Source organism: Pan troglodytes, chromosome 10 (assembly GCF_028858775.2).
Source record: "Pan troglodytes isolate AG18354 chromosome 10, NHGRI_mPanTro3-v2.0_pri, whole genome shotgun sequence".
In the NCBI taxonomy this organism is placed as follows: Eukaryota; Metazoa; Chordata; class Mammalia; order Primates; family Hominidae; genus Pan; species Pan troglodytes.
In genome coordinates this window covers 32,411,640-32,438,942 of record NC_072408.2, presented here as the reverse complement: position 1 = coordinate 32,438,942, position 27,303 = coordinate 32,411,640, and the positions used below count along the sequence as shown (strand labels likewise).

At 34.4% G+C, this 27,303-nt stretch overlaps 1 protein-coding gene across 22 annotated transcripts in view; it reads right to left on the bottom strand.

Moving 5' to 3' along the window:
* Nucleotides 1-27,303, bottom strand: part of DPY19L2 (dpy-19 like 2) — a 104,071-nt gene that overhangs the window by 36,129 nt on the left and 40,639 nt on the right. For 11 of the 22 annotated variants that reach the window (XR_010148002.1, XM_016923122.4, XM_016923121.4 and 8 more), the window contains 7 exons: nt 26,076-26,175; nt 22,984-23,061; nt 22,137-22,223; nt 13,438-13,497; nt 5,108-5,188; nt 2,623-2,724; nt 785-856 (listed from right to left, as the gene is read on the bottom strand). Coding sequence is in view for 21 of the 22 variants with exons in the window: in XM_016923122.4 (XP_016778611.3) it covers nt 785-856; nt 2,623-2,724; nt 5,108-5,188; nt 13,438-13,497; nt 22,137-22,223; nt 22,984-23,061; nt 26,076-26,175 (580 nt within the window). In the remaining variant the exon portion in view is untranslated. The remainder of the gene's footprint in view (nt 1-784; nt 857-2,622; nt 2,725-5,107; nt 5,189-13,437; nt 13,498-22,136; nt 22,224-22,983; nt 23,062-26,075; nt 26,176-27,303) is intronic. The other 11 variants (XM_054664177.2, XM_054664180.2, XM_063785496.1 and 8 more) reach the window with 3 other exon arrangements.

Here is a 27,303-nt window from a genome sequence, read left to right as displayed (position 1 = left end):
AGAAAACTCCTTTCAACAAGAACACAACTGGTATGGTGGTAGGGAAACTGCATTATTGTTATCTGCTTAAAAGTATACAATAAATACATACTGGCTTAAGACTTGATAGCTTGTAAATAATATAAATAAAGATGGCTCAAGACTGCTTAAAAAAATACCCACTGTCTTTAACCATGCTTTTAGATAAACTCCACCCAGACCAAGAAAACCTACCAGTGGTATTTTAAAGATTATTTTTTTCATTGAGATGTTCTTTTCTTCTGTCATGAAAACAGTGAACATGTAGAAAAGTATTTTTTAATTAGCTATACAGATTTCTTCTACGCAGGCCCACTCAAAATAGATCAAGACTTCACTGTGCTTTATATTTGAAAGATACTAACATTGTTGTCACTGGACTTTTCTTTCATAGCACCTATAAAAATTTTAATTCTTTAGACATTTGTGTGATTATTTGCTTCATGTTTGCACCCCCACCCCCAATAATCCAGGATTGTAAGTTCCAAGACAGGAGCGGCCAGGTTTTATTTGTCCGGGTGTACCTACAATGTTAATGTAGTCCTTGATACACAGTTGGTGACTGGTATGTATCTTTTGAAAGAAAAAATAAGAATACCTTTTATCATGGCTTTTTATAAAAAGATCGATGAAAGAGCTAAATAAAAAGCAAACTTTTAGAGAGAGAAAGAGTTCATCCTAAAAATAACATGGAATTCTGAGCAATTTGCATTCTTATAGTCCTTATATTGATGCCAAAAACAAATAATAATTTGTTTAAAAATACCTTTTTAAAGATAAAACATGTAATCACCATAACAACTGGAAGCAATAATGTCTTTGTGTATCTCAGCGGAGTCTGAAATATACCAAATTATTCAAAATGGTTACTTACAATTTTTACATTAAATTAGTAAACATCTATGTCAAACTAAGTGCCATGATAACATTCCTTAAAAGTAAAAGGTTAAATTTCTTTGTCATCAGCAGAATATATATTTATTGTCTTCCATGCCTTAATAAAATAATTAAAATTATAAAAATAGTTACAAAAAGTATTCCAAAAATTTAATGAAAAATTTATTATTTTAATAAAACTAGAATTGCTATATCTATTTTTTCTTTTCTGTTTTTTATTTACATAATACTAAGTTTTAAAATGTGTGTCTACCGATCCCTGGGTCCTACGTTGTAACTTTCTGTACTACACAGCTCCATTATTTTCATTAGTGAAACTAGAGCTAACAAGAAAGAACGCTAACCAAAGTTAATGACTAAAACTATGAATAAGTACAGAAATAACATTGGCTAACTAATTCTGATGACCTGTTATTGTGATAAGGAGTAATTTACCATGTAACTAAATTATACATTTCTTAAAAGCAAGAAACCAGTTCATTTTCCTATTTGTCGTGCTATAGCAAACTGCCTCATATAGTGGTCAATAATAGTTTTTGAATGAATGGGATGACTGGTTGGATGGATAAGAGAAGAATGTAAAATTTTATTATGTACCACTAATTCAGAATTCATAATGATTACACAAGGAATAATCAATCCAGTAGCAACTTTGTTATGTCCAATGAAGAAAACTGAGCTACAAATAGAGGAAAGAGCCCTGGATTGAGAGTTCTAGAATCCATTAGAATCCACGTCCTGATCTTGGCTTGTGTGTGCTTTAGGCAAATCTTTTAAGCTTTTCTTTATCTGCAAATGAAAGAACTATATGGCATGGTCTCTAAGAGCCCTTCCTGATCTTGTGTTCCATGATTCTACAAAGAGGCCAATTTTTTTTTCTTTTTTTTTGATACAGAGTCTCACTCTGCCACCCAGGCTGGAGTGCATTGGTGCGATCTCAGCTCATTGCAATCTCCGCCTCCAGGGTTCAAGCAATTCTCCTGTCTCAGCCTCCTACTCAGGCTGGGACTACAGGCATGCACCAACATGCCTGGTTAATTTTTGTATTTTTAGTAGAGATGGAGTTACCACCATGTTGGCCAGGCTGGTCTCAAACTCCTGACCTCAAGTGATCTACCCACCTCAGCATCCCTAAGTGCTGGGATTACAGGGATGAACCACCACGCCCAGCCTATATTTTAAAGCTGTATAACATGAAGTTTTTAAAAAGAATAATACCTTGCATTTGTATAATTTAAAATGAATTTTTATATGTTCATTAAAACTCATCAGTAGCATACCTTTCTTGGTAACACCTTGTTAAAAATGTTATAATATTTGGGGTGTTAACTGTAATAAAACTGAATTTCTTAAAAACAGAAACAAGAATTTAGACTTTTTCCTGAATGGTCCCATATTTCCAAGTGGCCTAGATTATCAAAAGTAATTGATTTGTAATAATAGTAATTATTATGGGTCATATAGTATGTTAAATACTCTTTTCAGATTATCTCATTTAACCATCATCAATAACTCTTTAAGATAGAGGCTATCTTTTTTTTTTAACAGACAAAAAAAACAAGTGAGGAATGTAGATTAGCAAAAGTTACAGTAAAAAATATAAAATAAGTTGACTGTTTCTGAGCAAAAATTTTGAGTTTCAGATTTTAAAAAAACCTGGAGCAAAAAACTCATATTAGTAGAGAAGGAAAAAAGAAACATTCATACCGCTTTTTCCATGAAGTCAAATTCAGGAGCACAGGTGTATATTAAAGTATCAAAATCTGTATACCTTAAGATTCTGGCTGCTATAAGATCACTCAGGCGAATCTGGGAGAAAATAAAGTAAAATGAATTAAAATTACACAAGTGATTATAGCCTATAGACAGTAATACTTTATTGATGTAAGAATAACAAAGTTTATAGAGCAGATAAATCCAATATATTTAGACATCCCTCTAAGAAAACAAAAAACTACAGTGAACCAAATATACCATGTGCTGACTTCTCAAGATAACTGAAAATAAAGAGAAATATCATGAAAAATGAAAAGTAGAAAGAAGTCAGAAAAAATAAAGAGAAGATGATAAAGAGTGAGCTAAAATCAATATCTGCTGAGAATAAACCACCATGTAGTTAATTACATTTTATAATAAGACAATTTATCATGAAAAACTATTTTACTTAACCTCTTTCAACATACATTGTAGGTCATAAGCTTTCTGTGCACTGTCATTTTCACAAAGCCTCGCAGACTGATTACAATATTTGGTACTTCTTGATATTTTATAGACATATATTCAAACCATTGAATATAAGACCTGATCCTCATAAGAATTACAATAATTATACATACGACTTTGATCTTTGACTTAGCTATTTGATCTCCAAGGCTAAAAGTAGATACCAACAACCAAACCCAATGCAGAACTTCTATTTTTCTACTGATTATATACAACCTGCTCTTGGTGAGACAATTATTTTTCCACAGCATCCTCAGAAGTCCAGAAAAAGGAAAATATTTGGCAAGTAAACTCTTAATTCAAATTATTTTATAGTGACAGAAATTATTTTATAACAAATTTGATGATTATGAGTGGTTTTCATTCAATTATTTTTCCTAATCTACCAGTACTCAAGGATAATTTAGAGTTGCACTTTATTTTTCTAATTTAGAATAGGCCTGGTGACTAACAGTAATTTAACCAAACCACTATAATCTCAGGTATTCCTCGTGACTGTCACATAAAGGAAGTCACTCAGGACTACCAAGGAAGTGTGTTTGCATTTTTTTTTTTTTTAATTTGTAGGGCAGGCATGGTGGTTCACACCTGTAATCACCAGCACTTTGGGAGGCCAAGGCAGGTGGATCACTTGAGGTCAGGAGTTTGAGACCAGGCTGGCCAACATGCTGGAACCCCATCTCTACTAATAATACAAAAATTAGCCAGGTGTGGTGGCACGTGCCTATAATCTCAGCTACTCAGGAAGCTGAGGCACGAGAATCGCTTGAGCCCAGGAGATGGAGGTTGCTGTGACCCGAGATTGGCCACTGCATTCCAGCCTGGGTGACAGCATGAGACTGTGTTTCAAAAAAAAAAAAAAAAAGATTTAGATTTGTAAAGATCTGGGGGTCAATGTGAAGTAAGGCAAGAAACATAATCATGAACAAACTTAACAGATAAATAAATAACTTAGAAGGTCTAAATAAAGTTTATCATAAGACATATATAATAAAGTTAAAAACAATAAAAAGGAAAGGAGAATGGGGAAATCTGTCAGACATGCCAGAGAACAGCAGCAACAAATACACTAATAAACCACCATGCAAAACTAGCAATAAGTGGCAAATGCTTACATTTAGAAATTTTATTTAATATAAACATGTTGCATGTTATATTGCATAGAGATAGCATTTGACCTTTTAAAGAAGTAATACTATAATCCCTTACCAAAGTACATAATTTCAGCATCAAACAGCGCCCTAATTGGATAGCATTAAATGAGGTAAATTTCAAAATTGATTATTGTATGATATACTCATGTATGCTTATTTCTAAACAGAAAGTGCTAGAAATAAAAAGTAGATTCATGCATTGTTTTCTATTCCCTAAACCAGTTAGTTAAGCAGGGACTTAGGCCTTGAAAAGGGCTGCTCTTTAAAACATTAACAAACAGAAATACTACATGAGAGATAAATGCTCTGCATGTATGTCCTAGAAAATGAAAAGATCAAAATTTTTTAACATTCTCTTTTTATATAACAAGGCCTTAAAACATCAAATCATACATTGATTTTAGTCCATAGTTATAAATAAATAAAACAATATTGAGATTTTAAGAGTTCTATATTTTCAAAGCTGAGGACAGCCTCCCATATGTTAACATCTGCAATAAATGGATAACTTATGATGTAAACAACTAATTATTTGTATTTTAACTGAAATATAAACAAATAACTACTTAACAAACTATTAGTATTTTTTTACTAAAAGGGCAAGTCAGCATTCATGAATATTTTTTCTTTTTAGTGGGTTGCAAAGATCACTGAACTGCAAGACTTTATTATTGACTCTGCCAATAACTCGTCTAGAGACCTTAGAGAAGGCACTTAACCTCTGTAAAATGAAGAGATAAGAATAGATGGTTTCAAAGTTTTCATTCAGCTACATATTTATAAGAACTTTCATGTTTTAACTAAAAAGTACTTACGTGGTCTGAAACGCCTAAGATTTTAGATGTCAGAAATTTCAAAATGATTGTTCCACACCACCAGGCACTACCTTGAATTAGCTAGAAAATAAAATAGAAGTCCAGTATTTAAAACTACAAATCACCCAGCTAAAGTATTCAATTATATCTATAAATGACATAGAAAAAATTTAATTATGTGAGGTATAAATGGTGAAGTTTTTTAAAAAAGTTCCTTTAGAAAATCTTGTTTAAAAGCAAAGAATTAAAACTGATGACACTGGTATAAAATATATAGCAACACTAGAATTCTACATATCCTAAATCTTTTTTTTTTTTTTTTTTTTTTTTTTTTTTGTCTTAAGGAGTGAAAGGTTAATAGTCAAGAAAGAAAGAAGGAAGAAGAAAACAGCTCCCCGTACAGAGACAGAGGAAGGGGGGATTTGAACAAAGAAAAAACCCCGTGTGCATCGGAAAAGTGGCTGCTTATACATATCCTAAATCTAAAGGAAGTTTTTTGGTTGTTTTTTTTTTGAGACGGAGTCTCTCTCTGTCCCCCAGGCCGGGGTGCAGTGGCGCGATCTCTGCTCAATGCAAGCTCCGCCTCCCGGGTTCACGGCATTCTCCTGCCTCAGCCTCCCGAATAGCTGGGACCACAGGCACCCGCCACCACGCCCGGCTAATTTTTTGTATTTTTAGTAGAGACGGGGTTTCACCGTGTTAGCCAGGATGGTCTTGATCTCCTGACCTCGTGATCCACCCGCCTCGGCCTCCCAAAGTGCTGGGATTACAGGCGTGAGCCACCGTGCCCGGCCAATCTAAAGGAAGTTTTAAAAGGTTACTTCCTTTTGATTTCTGTTAAGAAAAGGGAGTGTTTATGTGTTTGTTTCCAAATATTATTTCTCAGCTGAAAATCCATTTTTTAAAACACTACCTTAAAAGTTCTTCTACCACTCCTGTGGAAATATATGAGCCCATCATCAAGAAATAACAGTTTGAAATGTGAAAACTTAAGCTTTCCTTTAAGAAAGAGGAATATGAACTAGAACGGCAATGAGGCTTCTGTGTTGTTGTTGTTGTTTATTTTTTGACTAGCCTTGATTAAAAAGGGAACAATTGTGTACTTCCGGTTAGCCTGGGGAAAGTTACAGCAGCCTAAATTCAAATCTCTGCATATATCAACCAACAAGTAGAGCAATACAACCACATACATGGCAAAAAACTTCAAATTACCTATGAATCGAAAAGGAGGCAATGAATCTATAGAGTTATACCTCAAGTCCCTGACCTAAGCCTTTGCAGAGAATGAGGGGAGACCCATAAAAGGATAAAGAAGAAAAGGAAAGACAGGGGTCAAAATTGGAAATAAAATAACCCAAGAAAGAGAAAAGTCCATCCTATGTGTAAAAAGAGCTCTGGGAGGTTGGTAAATGGGAGTACAGAGCAGGGCCTAACAGTGAGTAGGGACAAAAGCACTGATGTTAGAAAGGCATTATTTCTGGAAAGAAAGGAGGATAAAAAGGGGAGTGCAAGAAGGAAAAAGTATCCAGCAGGAAAAATGAGAACCCAAACCAAAAGACTATCCATCACTACTGCCATCATGCACAAAAAAAGAGAAAAGTTATTCATTGAAAAAAATCACACTATGCTACATTTTCAGAAGAGGTTTGCATTTGGACTAGAAAACACAAAATAATTAATAGATGAAAAAATGCCTTTATAAATATCCAAAGCTTCTTTAAGAAGATAACAAACATGAAAGTCAAATATTTCAGCTAATGAAATCCACACCACTGAACGATAAAATCTCACAAAACAGAAGAAAATTATGCAGAATTAAAAGTTGAACTAAATATCCTCAAATGAGCATTCAGAAATATTAAAAAAGCAATTTAAACAAGAAATTCAAAAACCAAGAACAGAAATGGGGAAAAAAGCAGAAAGAAATAAAGAGTTTATTAGACATAGAAAGGGAATGGAAGAAAAGGAGAATACTATCAAAAAAAATAAAAACTGAATCACAAGATGATAAAAAGAAAAATTCAAATAATGAAGGAATTGAAGTAAAGGCACTAAAACAATGATGAAGAATGAAAATGATACCAGAGAAAGATGTGAGAAGTATCCGAGAAAGTGGTAGAAATGGAAGAAAGGCACATAATTATAACTGGAGTGCCTGAAAAAGAAAACCACAGCAATGAATCAAAACTAGTGTTTAAATTATAATCCAAGAAAACTTTCCAGAAATAAAAGAAGACCTGAATCGGCATTTGGAAAGGATCCAGGGGGTACTGGAAAAAATTAATCTGGTATGGTAAACTAACTCAAGACATCTTTCAGTAGAACTATGAAAAATGAAGAAAAATTCCTCAGAACCTCCAGGCACAAAAGTCACATAATTTATAAGGGACAGAAGAATTTGGCTAGCATCAGACTTGTTAAAAGAAACATACAAACCAAAGCAGTGGTGTAGATGTATTTTTAAGAAACTTTAAAAATTGAAAACCAAGAATTTTATATCTAGCCAATCTGTCATTCAAGTATAGACGTTATTTTAAAAAGTTTCAAATATGCAACAATTGAGGAAATAACAGTAACTTTCCTAAATTCAAAAAGTTTAAAATAAAAGAGGATCATATACAGAAACAAAGCAAATATAGTCAAATATACATAAAACTTACAACAAAGGTTTTCACATTATCTCACAAAGCAAAGACAGACTCAATTTATGCTACACAGGGAAGACAAACAAAAACAGATTCAGAAAGGTGAAAAATAGAATGATGGCAGCAGCATGGCAGGCAAATGCCATTTCCATATGGAAACTAAGGAAGACATTTAAAGCAAGGATAAGAAGCAAATTCATGGCCTCAAAAGCTTTATCAATAAAAATGAAAGAGTGAAAATAAATGAATTAAATCCTTGACTTAAAAATCTAAATAAAGAATAACAAAATAAAGCAAAAAAAGTACACGAAAGGAAATACTCATGGGAAGAATAGTCTATTATATCTGCCCCTCTGTGTATCTATTTTGCTGTTTTATATTTCTTCCCTACATTCTAGGATTCCTTCTTGCATTTCCTTTTTGTTTCCAGAACTTTTTAAATTTTAAGTTCTGGGGTACATGTGCAGGATATGCATGTTTGTTACATAGGTAAACATGTGCCATGGTGGTTTGCTGCACCTATCAACCCATTACCTAGGTATTAAGCCCAGCATTCATTAGCTATTTTTCCTGATGCTCTCCCTTCCCCTACCCTCCCCTGACAAGCCCCAGTGTGTGTTGTTCCCCTCCCTGTGTCCATGTGTTCTCACTGTTCAGCTCCCACTTATAAGTGAGAACATGCAGTGTTTGGTTTTCTGTTCCTACATTAGTTTGCTGAAAATAATGGCTTCCAGCTCCATCCATGTCCCTGCCAAGGACATGATCTCATTTCTTTTTATGACTGCATAATATTCCATGGTATATATGTATCACATTTTCTTTATCCAGTCTATCATTCATGGACATTTGGGTTGATTCCATGCTATCAAAAAAAAGAGCTCATATAGCCAAGACAATCCTAAGCAAAAAGAACAAAGCTGGAGGCCTCAGGCTACCTGACTTCAAACTATACTACAAGGCTACAATAACCAAAACAGCATGGTACTGGTACAAAAACAGGCACATAGACCAATGGAAGAGAATAGAAAACTCAGAAATAAAACCACGTATCTACAACCATCTGGTCTTCCACAAACCTTACAAAAGAACTTCAATTAACCATTCTTTAAGGTTCTCTGCTAGCCACAAATTATCTTAATTTTCATTGATTAGAGAATGTCTATTTCCCCTTCATTCCTAAAGGAAACATCCACTGGATATGTAATTCATCTTGACAAATGTTCTGCCCCAACCTTCTGGCTTCCTTACTTTCACATGACAAGTCTGCTACAATTCAACTCAATTTTGCCCTGTAGGTGATGTGTCATTTCTCCATACCTGCTTTCAAGATTTTTTTCTTTTCATTTTAAAAGTTAACTTATAATGTATCTTGGCATGGATTTATCTGGGTTTGTCTTACTTGGGAATCGCTCAGTATCTTCACTCTGCAGGTACAGATTCTGCAGGTGTGTCTTTCACCACATTTGGGGAGTTTTAGCAATTACTTCTTAAAATACTATTCAGCCCCACTCTCTTTTTCCATTCCTTCTGAAATTTTGATGATACAAATATTAGATCTTTTGTTACTACACCACAGGTCCCGGAGGCTCTGTCCTTTTTCCTGTGATTTTCTCTCAATTTAGATTGGGAGATTTCTATTGTTCTGTCTTCAAGAGCACTGATTGCTTCCTCTGTAATATTCACTCTGCTACCAAGTCCATTTATTAAATTTTAATTTCAGTTATTGTATTTTTCAGTTCTCTAATCACCAAGTTGTTCTCTCTTAAAAAAAAAAAAATTCTGTGGTGAGCTTTTATAGCCTTTTCATTTGCTTCCAGAGTATTTAAAACTGCTCATTGAAGTGTTTTTATGATGACTGCTTTAAAACCCTTGTCACATATCCCCACATCCTATTCATCTCAGTGTTGACATCTGTTGACTGTCTTTTCTCATTCAAGTTGTTATTTTCTTCATTCTTGGTATGATGAGTGGTTTTTCTACTGTGTCCAGTACATTTTTTATATTATGTTAGAGACTGTGGATCCTATTTTAAATTTCTATTTCAGCAGATAGTCACTTTGTTTTTAGGTTTATCACACGAGTCCTGGCCTACTTCTGTTTACTATAGTTACAATGACAGTTTAGTTTTCAGAGCCTTTGCAGTGCTAGTGCTATTCTGGTCAGCTTGATTCATCTGGTGCCCTGGTGCTCCGTCTCAGCCCCAAATCATGCTACCAGTGTAGGAAGAATGTACTTCCCATGTCCTGTTGCCATGAGGTGGAGGGTGAGAGACACCAGGATTGTGGGCTAGGAGGTCGGTAAAGAGCAGAGGGCTCTTTCCTGGGCTGCCTAGTCCTAGCAGGGCACCTGTTAGTTCCCTGCTGCTGCTACCTGCATGGGCAGGCTTCTTGGAGGGAATAGTAGATACCAGACCCACAGCATAGAGAGCATTTCCCTGGAACCTCTTTCTGAGTGTCTTCTGCCGCTGGATGGAGTTTCAGGAGATGGCAGGCTGTGGTGTTTTTCTGTGCGTTCTGAGGTACCTAACTAGTCTGCCTTTCTATAGCATTAGGCTGGGATTGGAGCTATAGTTATGAAATCATGATTTCATACACACACACGTGTGCACACACGTGCAGTGAAAGGGCCTAGAAACAAGGACACACTGGTAGTAATGAGTGCACATACCACTCAGGTCTTGGTTTCCAAATACCATTCTCCTCTAAAAGGAACCAGGGCTCCTTGGAAAAATGGCTGATTCCAAGGCTAGCACAAGGAAAATCAAGAAAAGCCTGGAGCATTATAAATTTATAAAGACATATCAAAAAGACATCCAGCTTAGGAACATTCAAAATGGCTAGGCCTGGAACTGATATTTGTGTATAACATCTGGTTTTTCTCATATAGATAGACTATCCCAGCATCATTTAGTGACATGTGACCTTTAAGACAATCTTGCTGAAATTGCTTTGAATCTGAACATCAACTGGGGAGAACTGCATTACACGAACCTTCATACACATAAATGTGTTTTATTTTTCTATTTATATCTTAGAAATTTTAAAATAAATTTCCCCATACAAATACTGTATGTATTTTGTTAGATTCATTCAGATCCTATGCATTTTTCTTCCTAATACATAAGGCATATTTTTAAAAAATATGTTTTCTGTTTGTTGCCAAAGAATAGAAATCCAATTGATTTTTTAATATTAAACTTATATCTAGCCATGGTACTGAATTCTTCTAATTTCTAATAATTTGTCTGTCAATTATTTTATTCTTTCTAGGTAAATATGATACTATAATAAATTTTGCTTCTTTCTGTTTCTTTCCTTTTCCTATTATTTACTTTTCTTGCATTACTAGGCTAGTTTGGACCTTTAATAAAATGTGAAAAAGCACATTTATCTTTATATTGATTTTAAACAGAACACTCTAAATACCTTATTATCGGTAAGACTAATGACTGCTGAAGAATTTTACTGGGTTGAGAAAACTGTTATTTATACTGTGTTAAATGTTTTCATTATAAATGGGTGTTCAATTTTATCAATTTTATTTTCTGCATCTAATGGGACGATCATAAGATATTTTTCTCTTTTAATCTCTTAGTGTGATAATTTACATTTTTGGATTTTCCAGAAACATCTTTGGATTCCTAGAATAAGCCAGATTTATCACAAGTGGATTATCTTTATCAAATATATGGCTGTTCTTGGGTTACTAATCTTTTACACTTTTGTGTGTAAGGAATGTTTTTAATCTAGGTGAAATTTTGAATCTATGCTCACAAGTAAGAATATCCTTTCTCATACTATCCTTATCTGGCCTTAGTACTGAGCTTTAGATTATCTTGGAGGTTCCATTTCCCTTCTTGTAATGATTCTCATGCTTCATGATGCACACAAAGTTCCCCTTTGTAAATTTTGTAAATTTCAGCATGAGCTCAATTCAACAATTACTTCGTCACCAAAAACTGGAGTCTCCCATTAAACAGTGAATTTGCTTCTATTGACATTAAACTCTAAAGTGAATCACTTAGATCTAAAAATACCTTGTTCAGGTTGTGTGTAATAAATACTTATTTTTGCCAAAGATACACAGAGCTAAAAACAGAAAATAATACCTAGGGAAGCTTAAAAAACATGTAAGCTGAACATTTGGTTAAATCTCAACTTTTCCCTCCTTAGATTTTTTGTTTCTTTGATATTCTTGATTTTAAAACTTAGTCAATTCATGTTCTTTCCAGTCTATTACTGAAAATGTTGTTGAAAATGAAGACAGTTAATTTTCCTTTGAGTGCAGCCTTGGCAAAATTTTTTTTGATGTTTATGGACACTCTTCTATTTATTGTCATTTTTCAATAGTTTGCAACTGAAATTCTGACCTCCTTTTGAGTTATTAAATTGCTCAATTTTTCTGAAGTGAAAGAATTATATATTACAAGTGTAATGTTGACATGTGAATTTCTACAAAGCCTGCATGCCTAAGGACAGGTGACCTGGGTAAAGAGTCAAATTGGTAGAACCAACAAAGAATAATAAAAAGACAAAAAAAGCATCATGCCATTCATTCAACAACTTAGTGGACAAATCTTTCTATATTTTCACCATAAAGGATGGGAGAACGCCTCCAAGGAGAAAATAGCAACTCCTTCCATTTTGTTCTCTTGTATTGTGGGTGGGAACCTACCTCCTCAACTTGTAACATTTCCAGACTTATCCTTTCAATATATAACATGTAAAGATAACAGTTCATTTCTTCTGTCACCCAGGGTGGAGTGCAATGGGGTAATCATGGCTCACTGTAACCTTCCAGGGCTCAAGCGATCCTCCCACCTCAGCCTCCTGAGTAGTTGGGATCACAGGTTCATGCCACCATGCCCAACTAGTTTTTCTACTTTTTGTAGAGACGGGGTTTTGCCATGTTGCCCAGGCTGGTCTCAAACTCCTGGGCTGAAGCTCTCTGTCCACGTTGGCCTCCCAAAGTGCTGTGATTATAGGCGTGAGCCAGTGTGTGTGGCCCAGGGTTTATTTTTTAATAGAAGAACATCACAGACCAGAGAAAAAGAATATTGTCTGTCTCATATTAAGAGAATTTAGGAGTTGCACTACCTGCCTAATAACTTATTTTACTAGGAAACCATGGAGGTAATATGGGCCATCCATCTGCATATTTGGGAAGAAGCCAAACAAAAATTAGGTAGTGGCTGAGTTCAAATTAGAAGGGGCTGGGAGACTGTAAGGAAAATGTTAAAAGGACAAAAGTAATAGAGTCTAAAGTTGGAAGCAGAAGGAAAGAGAGACAGATGCAGATAGATGCAGAGGAAAGAAAAGGAGAAAGCTGGCAAGAAACTACATACTTGAGTTATGTTGAAGGGAAGGTTAATTGAAGCTAAAGAGAGAAACTCAAGACAAACAAATTTTAAAAAGCAAGGCTGTATGGATATAGCAGAATGAAACATAAAGGAAGAGTGGCCTGAAAGTTAGTTGTGAAATATGTGAGCTAACTTCTTGAAAATGATTTCTAGTCCTTGCTAAGGACTATTTCCTTACATATCTATCTACCTTAGATGGTAACTATTTTTAAGACAGTAGCTATTTATTAACTATAAATCATTAGCATTTTAAAGCATACTGTGTTCAGTTTATAGAAATAAAAAGTAGAATTTAAATAAACTGCATTAAAAACATTGAATCTTACCCAAAAGTTGAGTTTAGATACTCCTAGTTTTTGAATTTCATTTCTCTTTAGAATTATTGCCTAAAATGCACATAAGGGAAAATGAAACAATTCAATACAATTAACATTTATATTTTGTATAAATGGTACATTTCAAAAATTATATAGCCACCCTGTTCCATGTCAGCTATCACCAGCCATTTTCCTCCTTAACTGTTGATTTTTCAAATTTTGGACAAATTTTGGCAAATTTCCTTGAGGTGAGAGTTAAATGGTTTGTGTGTCAAAAAGTTGCCTCATTATTTCCTCGCTTAAATACCCTGGCCATTTTCTGCAGGCTAATTCCTCTACAAAGATAAATGGTATGTGAGCAGATGAGAACAACCATGCAAGTCTGTATGTCAGTTATCCAGCAACATTAGAGAACTAAACTAACATGAAAATCCTTCCTCTCCAAACTGCCGAATAAAATATTTAAACATGTTTTAAAAATGTATACTCATGTGAAAGAGAAAGAACTTCTCCAATGCTAGAAAAAAGATTATTTTTAAAAAATACAATATTAATCAGCAGAGAAGCACCACCCCTGGCAGTCTTTATAAAGGCCTGTAGAATAAGGTTCCAACTATAGGCTTGTATTGTAAGGGGAGGGCAGCAGAAGAGGCCTTGGGTCTATGCAAGGTAAGAAGTTGTAATTGACACTAATACATAAAGCTAGGGTCCTCAAAACTATACCTGCAGTGCTATGAACTGAGTATTTGTGTGCACCTCAAATTCACAGACTGAATCTTTAATCCCCAGTGTGATAGTGTTTGGAGGGTGGGCCTCTAGGAAGTAATTGAGTCATGAGGGTGAAACCCTCATGAATGGGATTAGTGTGCCCATATTACAAGAGACTAGAGAGTTGATGTCTCTCTCTAATATGTGAGGACACAGCAAAAAGGCTTCTGTCTGCAAACCACAAAAAGGGCTTTCACCAAGAACCAAATCAGTTGGCACCTTGATTTTTGAACTGCTCAGCCTCCAGAACTGTGAGAAATAAATTCCTGTTGTTTAAGCCATCCTGTCTGTGGTACTTTTGTTATAACAGCCCAAACAGACTAAGACACACAGTGACTAAGAATACTTCACCTACCATCTCTACAAGTTGATAGGTTATTTGTTTATTCCCAAGTTTGGGGTGAAAACAGTGCTCTCATGAGAAACTGAATTCTCGGACTTGCGTATTATTTAGACTTGGATTCCAATTTTGTATCATTTAGTTGGTGTAGAAATTCCCAAAGTGAGCCAGGATTACTAAACTTCCAATAGGAAAATATAAATGTATCAGATTATTCATTGCAACATTGTTTGTAAATGCAAAAGTTAGGCAACAACCTAAATGCCCAGACATAGGAGAGTGACTGAATTACAGTAAATCCACAGTAGAACACTAGGAAACTACCAAGAAGAATGAGGAAAATCTCTATGAACTGATAACCAGGATAGGTTGTTAAATGAAAAAAAAAAGGCAAAAGACTATCTTTAATTTAAGAAGAGGAGATATAAAAAATATACATGTAACAGTTATTAGTACTTTAAAAAGCCAACTAAATGGGTCAACCAGAAAACTAATGAGATTTCTTACCTACAGGGAATAGGCAGTAACAGGGTGAAAAGAAAGGTGGAGCGAATGTGCTGGAAGGAATAGTGGGAAGTATTTTCTGAGTATCATTATATACATATATCTTCCTCATTGAAACATGGTAATGTTTCACCCAAAGTAACTAAAATCAATCAGAATGAAACTTCTGCTTCTGTCCAAGTTTGTATAACAGGAACCACATTTACTTTCTCACCCTAAAAAACTAAAATACCAAGAAAAATAGATTATAGAGACAACTATGAACAATTATATGCCAACAAATTAGATAACTTATAAGAAATAAATTTCTAGAAACATACAACCTACCAAGAGTAAATTATGAAAACATAAAAAAAAACTCAACAGATCTATAACTAATAAGGAGATTGAATCAGTAATAAAAATTTTCTCAACAAAGGAAAACCTCGAACCAGATGGCTTCACTGGAGAATTCTATGAAACATTTAAATAAGAATTCACACCAATCCTTCTCAAGCTCTTCCAAAAAATTGAAGAGAACACTTCTATACACATTTTATGAGGCCAGCATTACTCTGATACCAAATCCAGAAAAAGATACTACAAGAAAACTACAGGCCAGTATCTCTGATGAATATAGCAAAAAAAAAAAAAAAAAAAAACCACACACACACACACACACACACACACACACACAAATATTTCTTTTAAAAATGAGCAAAGGACTTGAATAAACATTTCCCCAAAGAATAAATACAAATGTCCAACAGGTATTTAAAATGATGTTCAACATCACTTATCATCAGGGAAATGTAAATCAAAACCACAATGAGATATCACCTCAAAACTTAGGATGGCCATTATAAAACAAAACAAACCAAAACTAAACCAGAAGTAACAAGTCTTGGCAAAAACGTAGAAAAATTGGAATGCTTATGCACTGTTGGTGGGAATATAAAATAGTGCAGCCAAAGGGCACATCAGGTAGTCTACACAGAAGAGTTTGCTTCAGAGAGCAGCAATATTAGCCATAAACTAACCAGTACTTTCATTCCAGCTAACAAATCTTAAAAGCAAGACCTGAAAAGATCAGCCTATGTTCAAGTGGCTTAACTGCATCACAGAAAAAAGTTCAAGAATATCTATAGGAATAAGAAAATAATCCAGCAGCTAACAAGGTAAAAGTCACAAAGCCTGGCATCAAAGTAAACATTGCCAAGCATGCAAACACTTAAGAAAACACAACCCCGATATGAGAAGAAGAAACAATTAATTGAAACCGACACAGATGACAGAATTAGCAGGTGGAGGCACTGAGGCAGTTAGTATAACTGTATTACACATGGTGAAGAAGTGGTAACAGAGAAAGAACATGTTAACTAGAGACACAAAAATACTTCAAAGATCCAAAATGAATTTTTAGATATGAAAACTACAATGACTTAAAAGAGAAATACACTGGATGTGATTAACAACAGGTTAGATACTGCAGAAAAACAACTAGTGAACTCTTGAAGACACAGCAATAGTAACTATCCAAAATTAAATTAAGAACAAAAATAAACATAGGCTCCATGAACCACTGAACAATTTCAAGCAGCCCCATATGCATGTAGTGAGAGTCCCTAAATGAAAGTGAAGTGGGGAGGCAGAAAAATATTTGAAGAAATAATGGCCAAAATTTTTCCAAATTTGGTAAAAATTGTAAACCTAAAGATCTAAGAATTTCAATTAATCCTAAATACAAGAAACATAAAGAAAGCTATAGTAAGGCACATTACATAAACAAACTGCTCAAAATCAGTGGTAAAGAGAAAATCTTATCTCTAGCTAGGAATAGCTAGAGAAGTAACATATTATTTACAGACGAAAGCGTAGGGATGTCAACAGATTTCATAAGAAAAAAATGCAAACAACAAGACAAGTCAAGCAGCATCTTTTAAATTCTTAAATAAAAGGGCTGTTAACCTGCAATTCTACACCCAGGAAACATACCTTTCAAAAATGAAGGCAAAATAAAGACTTCATGACCAGGTGATTTGCACTAAAGGAAATGTTAAAGGAGGTCTTTCAGACAGCAGGAATACAGTAGGTCAATCTGGCTGTACACAAGTAAAAGGCACCGAAAATGGTAACTACAGGGTAAATATATAACATTTTAAAAATTTCAAATACTTTTAAAAGGTAATTTACTGTTTAAGTAAAAACAAAAATTTATTGAGATTTCTATATCACATGTTTAAGTAAAATGTATGACAATAACATGAAATAAATTTAAAAATGTACTTTATCAAAATATGTGGGATGTTGATAAAGCCATACTTTGAGAAAAGTTTATAGCACTAAACACCTGTGTTTAAAAACAAAAAACAAGAAAGGTCTCAAGTCAATGACCTTGCTTTATACCTTTAAAAAAAAAAAAGACTAGGAAAAAAGGAGAGCAAAACCCAAAGGAAGCAAAAGAAATGAGGTAATAAAGAATGAGTAGAAATCAATGAAACAGAAAACAAAAACAGTAGAGCAAATCAATGAAAACAAAAGCTCGTTCCTTAAGAAAATTAATAAAATTGATATACCTCTAACCAAACTGATCAGAAAAAAAAATAGAACACAAACATCTAATACCAGGAATGAAAGAGGAACTATCACTACAGATACTATAGATACATAAAAGAAATAAAATATTATGCCTTTGTCAATGAATTTGACATCGTAAATAAAATTTAAAAATTCCTTGAAAGATACAACCAAAGTTCACTCAAGAGGAAATGGATAACACGAATAGCCTTATACCTTATTAATGAAATGGAACTTGTAGTTAAAAACATTCCTACAAAGAAAGTCCTAGATGGTTTCACTGGTAAATTCTACCAAATATTTAGGGAAGAAATCATAAGGATTTTACACAAATTCTTCAGAAAACTGGAGAAGAGGGAACACTTCATAACTCATTTTATGAGGCCAGCATTGCCATGATACCAAAAAAGACAAAGATGTCACAAGAAAACTATGAACCAATTATTGTCATGAACTTAGGTGCAAAATCGTAAGTACAATTTTAGAAAGCTGTATCCCACAAAAAATAATAAAACAGCATGACCAAAGTGAGGTCTATTCAAGGAATGCAAATATGCTATAACATTTGAAAATCAACCAATATAATGCAGCACATTAACAAAACAGAAAAGAGAAACCATATGATATCATATCTTCAAAATTCATTTTTGAAAAAACTCAGCAAACTGAACAGAAGGGAACTTCTTTAACCTGATAAAGGGCTTCTCTGAAAAATCCTATAGCTAACACAGTTACTTAAGGATGAAAGACTGAACAATTAAACAAAACTTACATTTCAAAATGAGCCATTTAAAATAAGATATTTAAAAATACTAAAATATGTGAAAGAATGACACAAATCAAAATTAGAAAAACTGAGAAATGAGCTGACAGAAATCAAATAATTTGAAATAAAACAAAAATAATTTCAGACATAAAAAACTAGAAGGAATATGAGGAAATGAACATAATAATAATGCCTTAAGAGCTATAAAAGGTGAAGAGAAGAAACTTTTAGAAATAAAAAAAGAAATAAGATAAAAAGTATTCAAGAGAAAGTGATATGTTTATAACGTATCAAAACTTGTAACACTTTTAATAGCAACCCTTTTGGACAGAAGTAAAACAAGTTCTCAAAGCAAAAAATAAAAGAGACAGCTGGGCGTGGTGGCTCACACCTGTAATCTCAGCACTTGGGGGGCCGAGGCGGGCAGATCACCTGAGGTCAGGAGTTTGAGACCAGCCTGGCCAACATGGTGACACCCCCTCTCTACTAAAAATACAAAAATTAGCTGGGCGTGGTGGCAGGCGCCTGTAATCCCAGCTACATGGGAGGCTGAGGCAAGAGAATCTCTTGAACCCAGGAGTTGGAGGTTGCTGTGAGCCAAGACTGCACCATTGCACTCCAGCCTGGGCAATAAGAGTGAAACTCCGTCTCAAAAAAAAAGAAGAAAAGAAAGAAAAAGTAAAAATAAAAGAGACGAGAATTTTACATAGAGCCAACTTCACTTTCAAGTAAAAGGCGACAAAACAAACTGACAAACACATCAGAATTGAAGGAATTCTCTTGTAGAACAAGACTAAAATAACCAAGATAACTGGGAGATAACGACATAAAGACTGGTGATAAATAAATGCATATTTGTTCACATAAAAACATGAAATAAGGTTGATAAGGCAGAAAGTACAGTATGCAATACTCTGTTCTGACAATATAGATACAGAATTAGTAAAAAAAAATAAAATGGGTGAAGAGAATGAAAGGATATGCAAAAAATTCTTTATTTCTCATAATCATGTGCGTGGTGCAGTATAGCAATTCTCATGCATACACTTTGGGAGAAGGCAAATGGATATATGATAGTCTATCATCCCCTGGCTTCTTGAGACCCAAGAGAAACAAAAAGCAAATACAGGATAGAAAGAGTTAAGTAAAAACCCTACATTCTTGAATTTGATTTGGAAATACCCATCAGAACTTGTGAGCTAGTTTACCATAAATGCATGCACATACACACATGCACACACACATATTTTCATGGTAGATTTTTAAAGAAAGAGAGAGAGCCTGCAACCTATAATATTTCCTAGCTCTGCCCACTAATAAGGCCTAGAAACAATGACCTACTCGGTATCAATGAGCATCCTTGGGTCCCAGACTGCAGTCTTAAAACACCATTTCCCCAGTAAAGGCAACGAGGGTGCCTTGCAGGAATGGCTTCCTCCAGGTTTTGGGCAGGAGTACACAAGAGAGACCTGGAAAACCTTGTCATACATGACACAAGTATGCTATCAGACCACCAGTGTCATGTCAGAGAACTTAGGAGAAACCTAAAGAGGCTCCCCTGGTCAACAAAGAAACAATCTGAGAATGAGTAAAGATGTTAATTTCAATTAACTTGAAATACATCAAAAATGTTTAAATCCCTATGTTCCCAATGAAACCTAAACACACACATACACAGTTCAAAGAGCCTACATTTGGAAGATGACAGGGAATCAATTCATTATTTTTAAAACTTGCAAATAAAGAGGTAAATCAACATTTACTTTACTTCTCCTAAATGAACTTTAGATGACAGATTAGAATGTGACCACTTTGCAATCCCTAATGAATTAACAGAGCCAGCATAAGGCACTGAAGGCTAGTACCATAAAGAGAGACATTATGTGCCTTTTAATGAAAGAACAATACTAAAGACTTGCAAAAGTGATCAAGCCTGAAGCAATCCAAGTTTCAGATCCAATTTCTAATATATCAAGCTATACCATGAGACAAAGGAACATGCTTAGCTACACCACAAGAACTCAAAAAGCAAAATCTGGACCATGAAATCCTCCACATGTTCTATGACTGTGGTTCTTCAACAAATAAATTTCATGAGGATAAAACCAGGCAGATATGCAGGAAACTTGTAGCTAAAAAGAGAAACTTAAGTGATGAAACTATAAAGGAATGCTGGAAAGTTACTATCATAGCAGTCAAGATAGTCATTATCGTTTTAGGGCAGTACAAGGGAGTGCTTTGGGACAGGTCACATGGAGGCTTCTACACTCATTTAGAGAGTTATAATTTTGATATAATGGTAGTTTAAGAATGTTTGCCACATAATACATAACACAGTCAGCCCTCCACATCCATGGGTTCCAGTTGCTGCAGATTCAACCAACAGCAGATAGAAAATATTTGAAATAATAATAATACAACAGTTTAAAAAGTACAAATGAAAAAACAATACAGTATACAACTATTTGCATAGTATTTATATTGCATTAGACATTATAAGTAACCTAGAGATGATTTAAAGTATATAGGAAGATGTACATAGATTATATGCAAATAACACACCATTTTATATAAGAAACTTGAACATCTGCAGATTTTAGTATCCACAGGGGTTGGGGGTGTCCTGGAATCAATCCCTGCAGACACGAAGGGGACATTGTACTCATCAGTATTAGCCAGCACTAAGTCAGCACACAAAACATTTGCTTTATGCAGTTTTATCTGTACTATATTTCAAAATAAAAAAGTTTTCATTAAAAGAGGTAGATGAGCACACTATTAGGAGTCCTCTACTCTGTAATGGTGAAATAGTTTGACAAAATGTTGGAAAGAAAGAGCATTTTTTCTGGGAGAGAAAGAGGAGGGATTACTATGAGGGAAGAAGGATATGGAAAGCAAAAATGTTAAAACATAAGGGCAATCCCAAAAGATTAAATCACTGCACCATACACGGAAAAGTGCTATATTTTGGCATTACCGTAGTTGGTATCATTTCTGATCAGTGTGGAGATGGGAGGTACAGGAGAATATTCTAGGTTCTGGCTTATAGATATCAGAAGTATAACTACAATGTAATAGAACTGATTTACTAAACCACCCTTCCAAACACATATCCAAAAGAGTGTCATTCCATGTAGTTCCCGTGAGGAGACTGCACACTTATTCTAATTATCTTGCCATCACTCAAAGTAGTTTGGAACTACACTTTCTAAACTGCCTTCAGAAATAATTTAGTTATAGGTGCAAAATAATCGGTCTTATGACTTTACTGTCACACCATCGTTTGAGCGAGATCTGTATTACCCAGCCCAATCACACAAAATATTCACAAAATTTTGGTCATTTCCAAAAATCAAATCCACTCTTGAAAGGCAAGACATACTAAAGAATGTGCCATAGTCTGTGAAGGAAACTCAGAGGAGTTCCAAAAATGTTCTGGGCAATGGCAGTGTCACTGCAATGAGTACTTAACCTCCTCAAGTGACTTAGGAGAAAAGAAGTCATTTTTATCATAAAATGGGATATGATTAAAGTAAGTCTTAATACTTTATGATCATTTTTAAATATTTACTTGGGCACTGTCTTAAAAAGAAAAACTTCCTACTATAGTATTTTTCAAGGATAAGACAGATAAAAAGCTTTGCTTGGGAAGAATTTTGTCATGTTGAGTGATAATCAGGAAAGGGCCTATTTATTCTCTTATACCTGTTTTAGACAGGAAAACATGCTATTTGGCAGGTTAAAAAAAACCAACTTTATGAACTAAACACTTACCCACGTCATTAACAAAGATGAAGAATAATAAGAAGATAAGTACATTGAATTTCCAAACATCAAAATGAAACTAAGGGTAACTGAAATCTGAAAAAAATGAAAAAAATACATTTTATGGTTATTACATATATTGGCATAATGCATATTTTGTAGGTATATAGCCATTTCTAATGCAAATTTATTTGCATAAAGATGAATGACTCTTGGCCAAATGATAACAGAATTTCAAGTCACTGCTAGATTCTAAGTATTAAAATTCAAGACCATAAACTCTATCTGGCAGAATTTAACTTTTTCTCCATCTGCTACTTGGAACAATGAAAAATAAGTCTATGATTTCTATTGTTTTAACAATGGAGTAATATAATAAGAAAGACTTAGTTATAAATACCAGTTTTACTAATCATATTTTTGTTAGACTTCAGGACTTCTATTATTTATGAAGCTTTACTAACTTCTTATGTTTTTAAGGAAGCTATGTTTGGGACCTAAGCCAAAAACAAAACTGCAAGAATATAAAATTTCAGTTAGAGTGTCATATTCAGGCAAAATGCTAAAAATCTCATGTCTGAGAAAGAAAAGGCAGTTTTAAAAGTAGTAATAATAATAAGTAAAACAAAAATAAAAGTTCTAGAGAATAAAACACATCTACAGTCCAGTTGAAAGTATAATCTGTTATAATATGTCATCTATAATATACATTTCCAGTTTTCCTTCTGGATATCACCAATACCATATGTATTAAATATTACCAAAGAGGAGGTACCGTATAAAACAGAATCACTTCGATTTTATAAACTCTGAGAACCTATCTTAATATTTGACTTATATATATTAAAAATGTTACCATGTTCATATAAATGATCTTCTGAAATTTGCTTGGTTCAATGTATCCCACAACATACATGGGAAATAATGATGCTATCTGAAATAATATAAAAAAGCAAAAGTGAAAAAAAGTATAGAAAACTAACACTTTACTATTCACAGGCAAAGTAAATATAAGAGGAGGGCTACAGTTCTAATAATGGTAAGCAAAGGAATTTGAACCAACCTTCCCACTAAGAACTAGAATGGCTAGGAAAAATATAAATATATAAATAAAAATATTTTTTAAATACGTATAAAAGCCACAGACTATTAACAAAGCAAATGAGGAATTAAAAAGATAGATGGCAATCTATACCGATGAGCATGACATTTTAGGCCACTTTTCTCCCAGAGGTATCTGCCAATTTCAACAGAGGCAGATGCCTTCCAGCTGAGAGGCAGTTGGAAGACCAACAAGCTGAGCAGGCATTTCAGCAGATTCAGCAGAGTGCACCAAGAAGGGTGCTTTAGTTTGGAGTTTCAAAAGGCCATACTATAATAGTGAACCAGAAATCAAGCAGCCCTCAGAAAGACTGAAACCCATCTACGGATCATCTCAATCTGATTGCATAAAGGTGGTTCAAGATTTATCAGTGCTTTTTACTCGCCTCTCCAATTTTTCATGTATGATGTCCAGCACCACATCAAAAATAACCCAACATAGATGGAGATAAGACACTATCACTAACACGATAGAAATAGATCCACAAAAGATTTAGATCAGGGATCAGCACATTTGTTATATAAAAGGCCAGATAATAAATATGTTATGCTTTGTTGGTCACATACAGTCTCTTGTATATTCTTTTTCTATTTTTGTTCTATTGCCCTCTAAATATATAAAAACTATTCTTAGCTTGGAGATCACTCAAACACTTCTCTGGCATAATCAGATATATCTTTAAACTATGCTTCAAATGTTCAAGGAAATAACTGATAGGATTGAAAATTCCAGGAGAGCACAGAAGTCATAAAAAAAAAATTGGGCCAGGCATGGTGGCTCACGCCTATAATCCCAGCATTTTGGGAGGCCAAGATAGGAGAACTGCTTGAGCCCAGGAGTTCAAGAGCAGCCTGGGCAAGATGGTGATACCTCATCGCTACAAAAAATTAAAAAATTAGCCAGATGTGGTTGCACAATTAACTAATTTTAACCTTAATCTACGAAAAACACAATTAAGAATAAAATCTTAAAGTACTCCCAGAAAATAACATTGAATTATCCCTCTGTAAGCATGAAACACACACACAAACAAAACTATATATAAGTAAAGAAAAATAAAAGCCTAGTATATATCCAGAGAATGACTAGAAAATCATTAACAGCAATATCAAACTTACCCAATAACTTCTTTTTTTTTTTTTGAAACTGAGTCTCACTCTGTCACCCAGGCTGGAGTGCAGTAGTGCAATCTCGGCTCACTACAACCTCCACCTCCTGGGTTCAAGCAATTCTCTGCCTCAGCCTCCCAAGATTACAGGAGCCCAGCACCATGCTCGGCTAATTTTTTTGTATTTTTACTAGAGATGGAGTTTCACCATCTTGGCCAGGCTGGTCTTGAACTCCTGACCTCAAGTGATCCACCCACCTCAGCCTCCCAAAGTTCTGGGATTACAGGCGTGAGCCATCACACCCGGCCCCAAAGAGCTTCTTAGTTTCATCAGTATCACTGGATTAATAAATTTGCTTGCAATGAAATGATGGTCATTAAAAATCTATTCTACTCTGTTGGCATGTGCAAATAATGAAAACCATAGAATAATGTCTGTGTTATAACCTGAAAGGGGCCAACTATTATGAAGTTAAACAGACGGAATACTTTAAACATGCAGCACCAATTGAGCTGGGGTTATAATTTCATTCTTTGTAGGCTATTGGCAGCATGAGACTTCTTGGCAGAATTTCTCACTTCCAATATAGAATATTATTATTATCATCAGCATTTGTTATTTAGGAAGGAGCTCTGATGGAAAATCTTAGGATCAAGAAATGTCATCAAAATTCTCCATTTACTCTCTGCTTCCCCAGTTCAGTTTCTTGTTACTAGTTATGTAGTTGCTTTAGAAACAGGATATGGGCTCAGCTCACTTAAGCAATGATGAGCTTTATGATTAAAGCTCACAGAAATGGTTCCAGGTAAAATTCTGCTCTACAGACAAAACAGCCAACATTCAGCTGAATTAGAAGCAGAACGGCCTGCTGTGAAGAGCAGGATTGGCCCTTAGCATGCTGTGTAGCTTGGCACCCAGAATGATTCCCAGGACAAAAGGAAAATCTATAGGTAGATATATACAGATATTATCTCAAACACCAAAAATAACATTTGTGAATAAAAATAATAGAAAAAGTCTTTCACATGCCGAGCCTTAAAATCTGTCAAACTAACCAATACAGTAAAAGCATGTGGAATTATATTATTTCATAAAAATCATACCTTTAAGTAAACTTTATTCCCTATTTTGAAAATCTTTTAGGGCGTAAATGTAACCATATTTAAAAATTTCTATGGAAACAACCAAGTACATCTTGCATTCAACTTAATTAATATATGCAAAGGAATATAAATCATTCTATTACAAAGACACGTGCACCCATGTCTTCATTGCAGCACTATTCACAATAGCAAAGACATGGAATTAACCCAAATGCCCATCAGTGATGGACTGGATAAAGAAAATGTGGTACATATACACCACGGAATACTACGCAGCCATAAAAAGGAACAAGATCAGGTCCTTTGCAGGGACATGAATGGAGCTGGAGGCCATTATCCTCAGCAACAGGAACAGAAAACCAAACACCACATGTTCTCATAAGTGGGAGCTGAACAATGAGAATGCATGGACACAGGGAGAGGAACAACACACACTGGGGCCTGTCAAGGGATGGGGTGGGGAAAACATTAGGAAAAACAGCTAATGCACGCTGGGCTTAATACCTAGGTGATGGGTTGATAGATGCAAAAACCACCATGGCATACATTTACCTACGTAACAAACCTGTACATCCCGCACATGTACCCCAGAACTTAAAATAAAAATAAAAATTAATTTAAAAAATCATCTTACCTGTGTAAAAAGTATAAACTCAGCAAATTGCCAGGGAAGCATAAAAGCAACATTGGAAAGACAGAGTGCAATGAAGGGCCTTCTATCATTGCTTGAGGTCCTTAATAGAGAGAATTGATACCAGTAAGTTTCACCCTAAAAATGGGCTATCACTGAAAAGAAAGACTAATTGCAAAATGATAAAATCTACATTATTCCATTACCTTTACGATAATACAACAAAATATAGTTAACTTTTTAAAGTATACTAAAAAGAACTTGAAATACTTCATTCCTTGCATGAAGCAATCAAAATTAGAGTTTTAATATTAACATTGTAATTTACCATTAAATATTTTAAATACAAAAGCTCTTTTTCCTCTACATACGCATGACATTAGAAATTTATTACTCCAGCAAGGAGGTCAGAAAATAGGATGCAGCGCTGCCCCTGCACACCTCAACATGCTTCTCCTGTATGTATAGCAACAACTTTTATATGCCACCACTTTTGTGCTTCAAAAAACTTTGAAGAGAAATATAAGTGCTGACAAAGTAATAAGTTAAAAACTATGGGAAAAATTTAAGGAGAAGGAATCTTTAAAAATTAAAAAATCATTCTAGAATTCAGCTGAAGCATGTGGAAGTTTAAATTGTCCATTCTGCATTACTGAGATGTATTGGGAACCAATACCTTTTACCACAGAGAATTACAGTAACTTTTAGATATGAAAAAAGAAACACAAACATTTTACATAAATAGTAAAACTGTAACTCTTCCTTTTATAAATTCTGTATTGGATTTTGATGAATCTTTGTACAATCATATATAATTTTCAAAAACAAAATTCTAAATGTTCATATTGTTTACTAATATTATCATAAAATACTCATTATGTACTTTGTAATCTTGTATTTTTCAAACAAAAATTACTTTTGACTAAGACACAGAGTATAGCACATGCCCTCAATGATACAACCCTAAATGTTCTAATTAAGACATTTTATTCCATGAAACCCCTGACTGACCAGACTGATATCACTTCAAAAAATAAAAATAACCCACCTTCCTAGGAATTAAACTGGGAATGAATAGCAAGGGGTGATGAAGAATGGGCAGCTTCCATCACCTAATCTTTGAGAGAAGGCAAAGTGTAGAGCAAAGATATAGAAATCTGAATGAGGAGGAGGTTCCTAAATCCAAATTCAACCCCAGAATATACTTGTCAGGTTGGTAAGAAATCAGAAG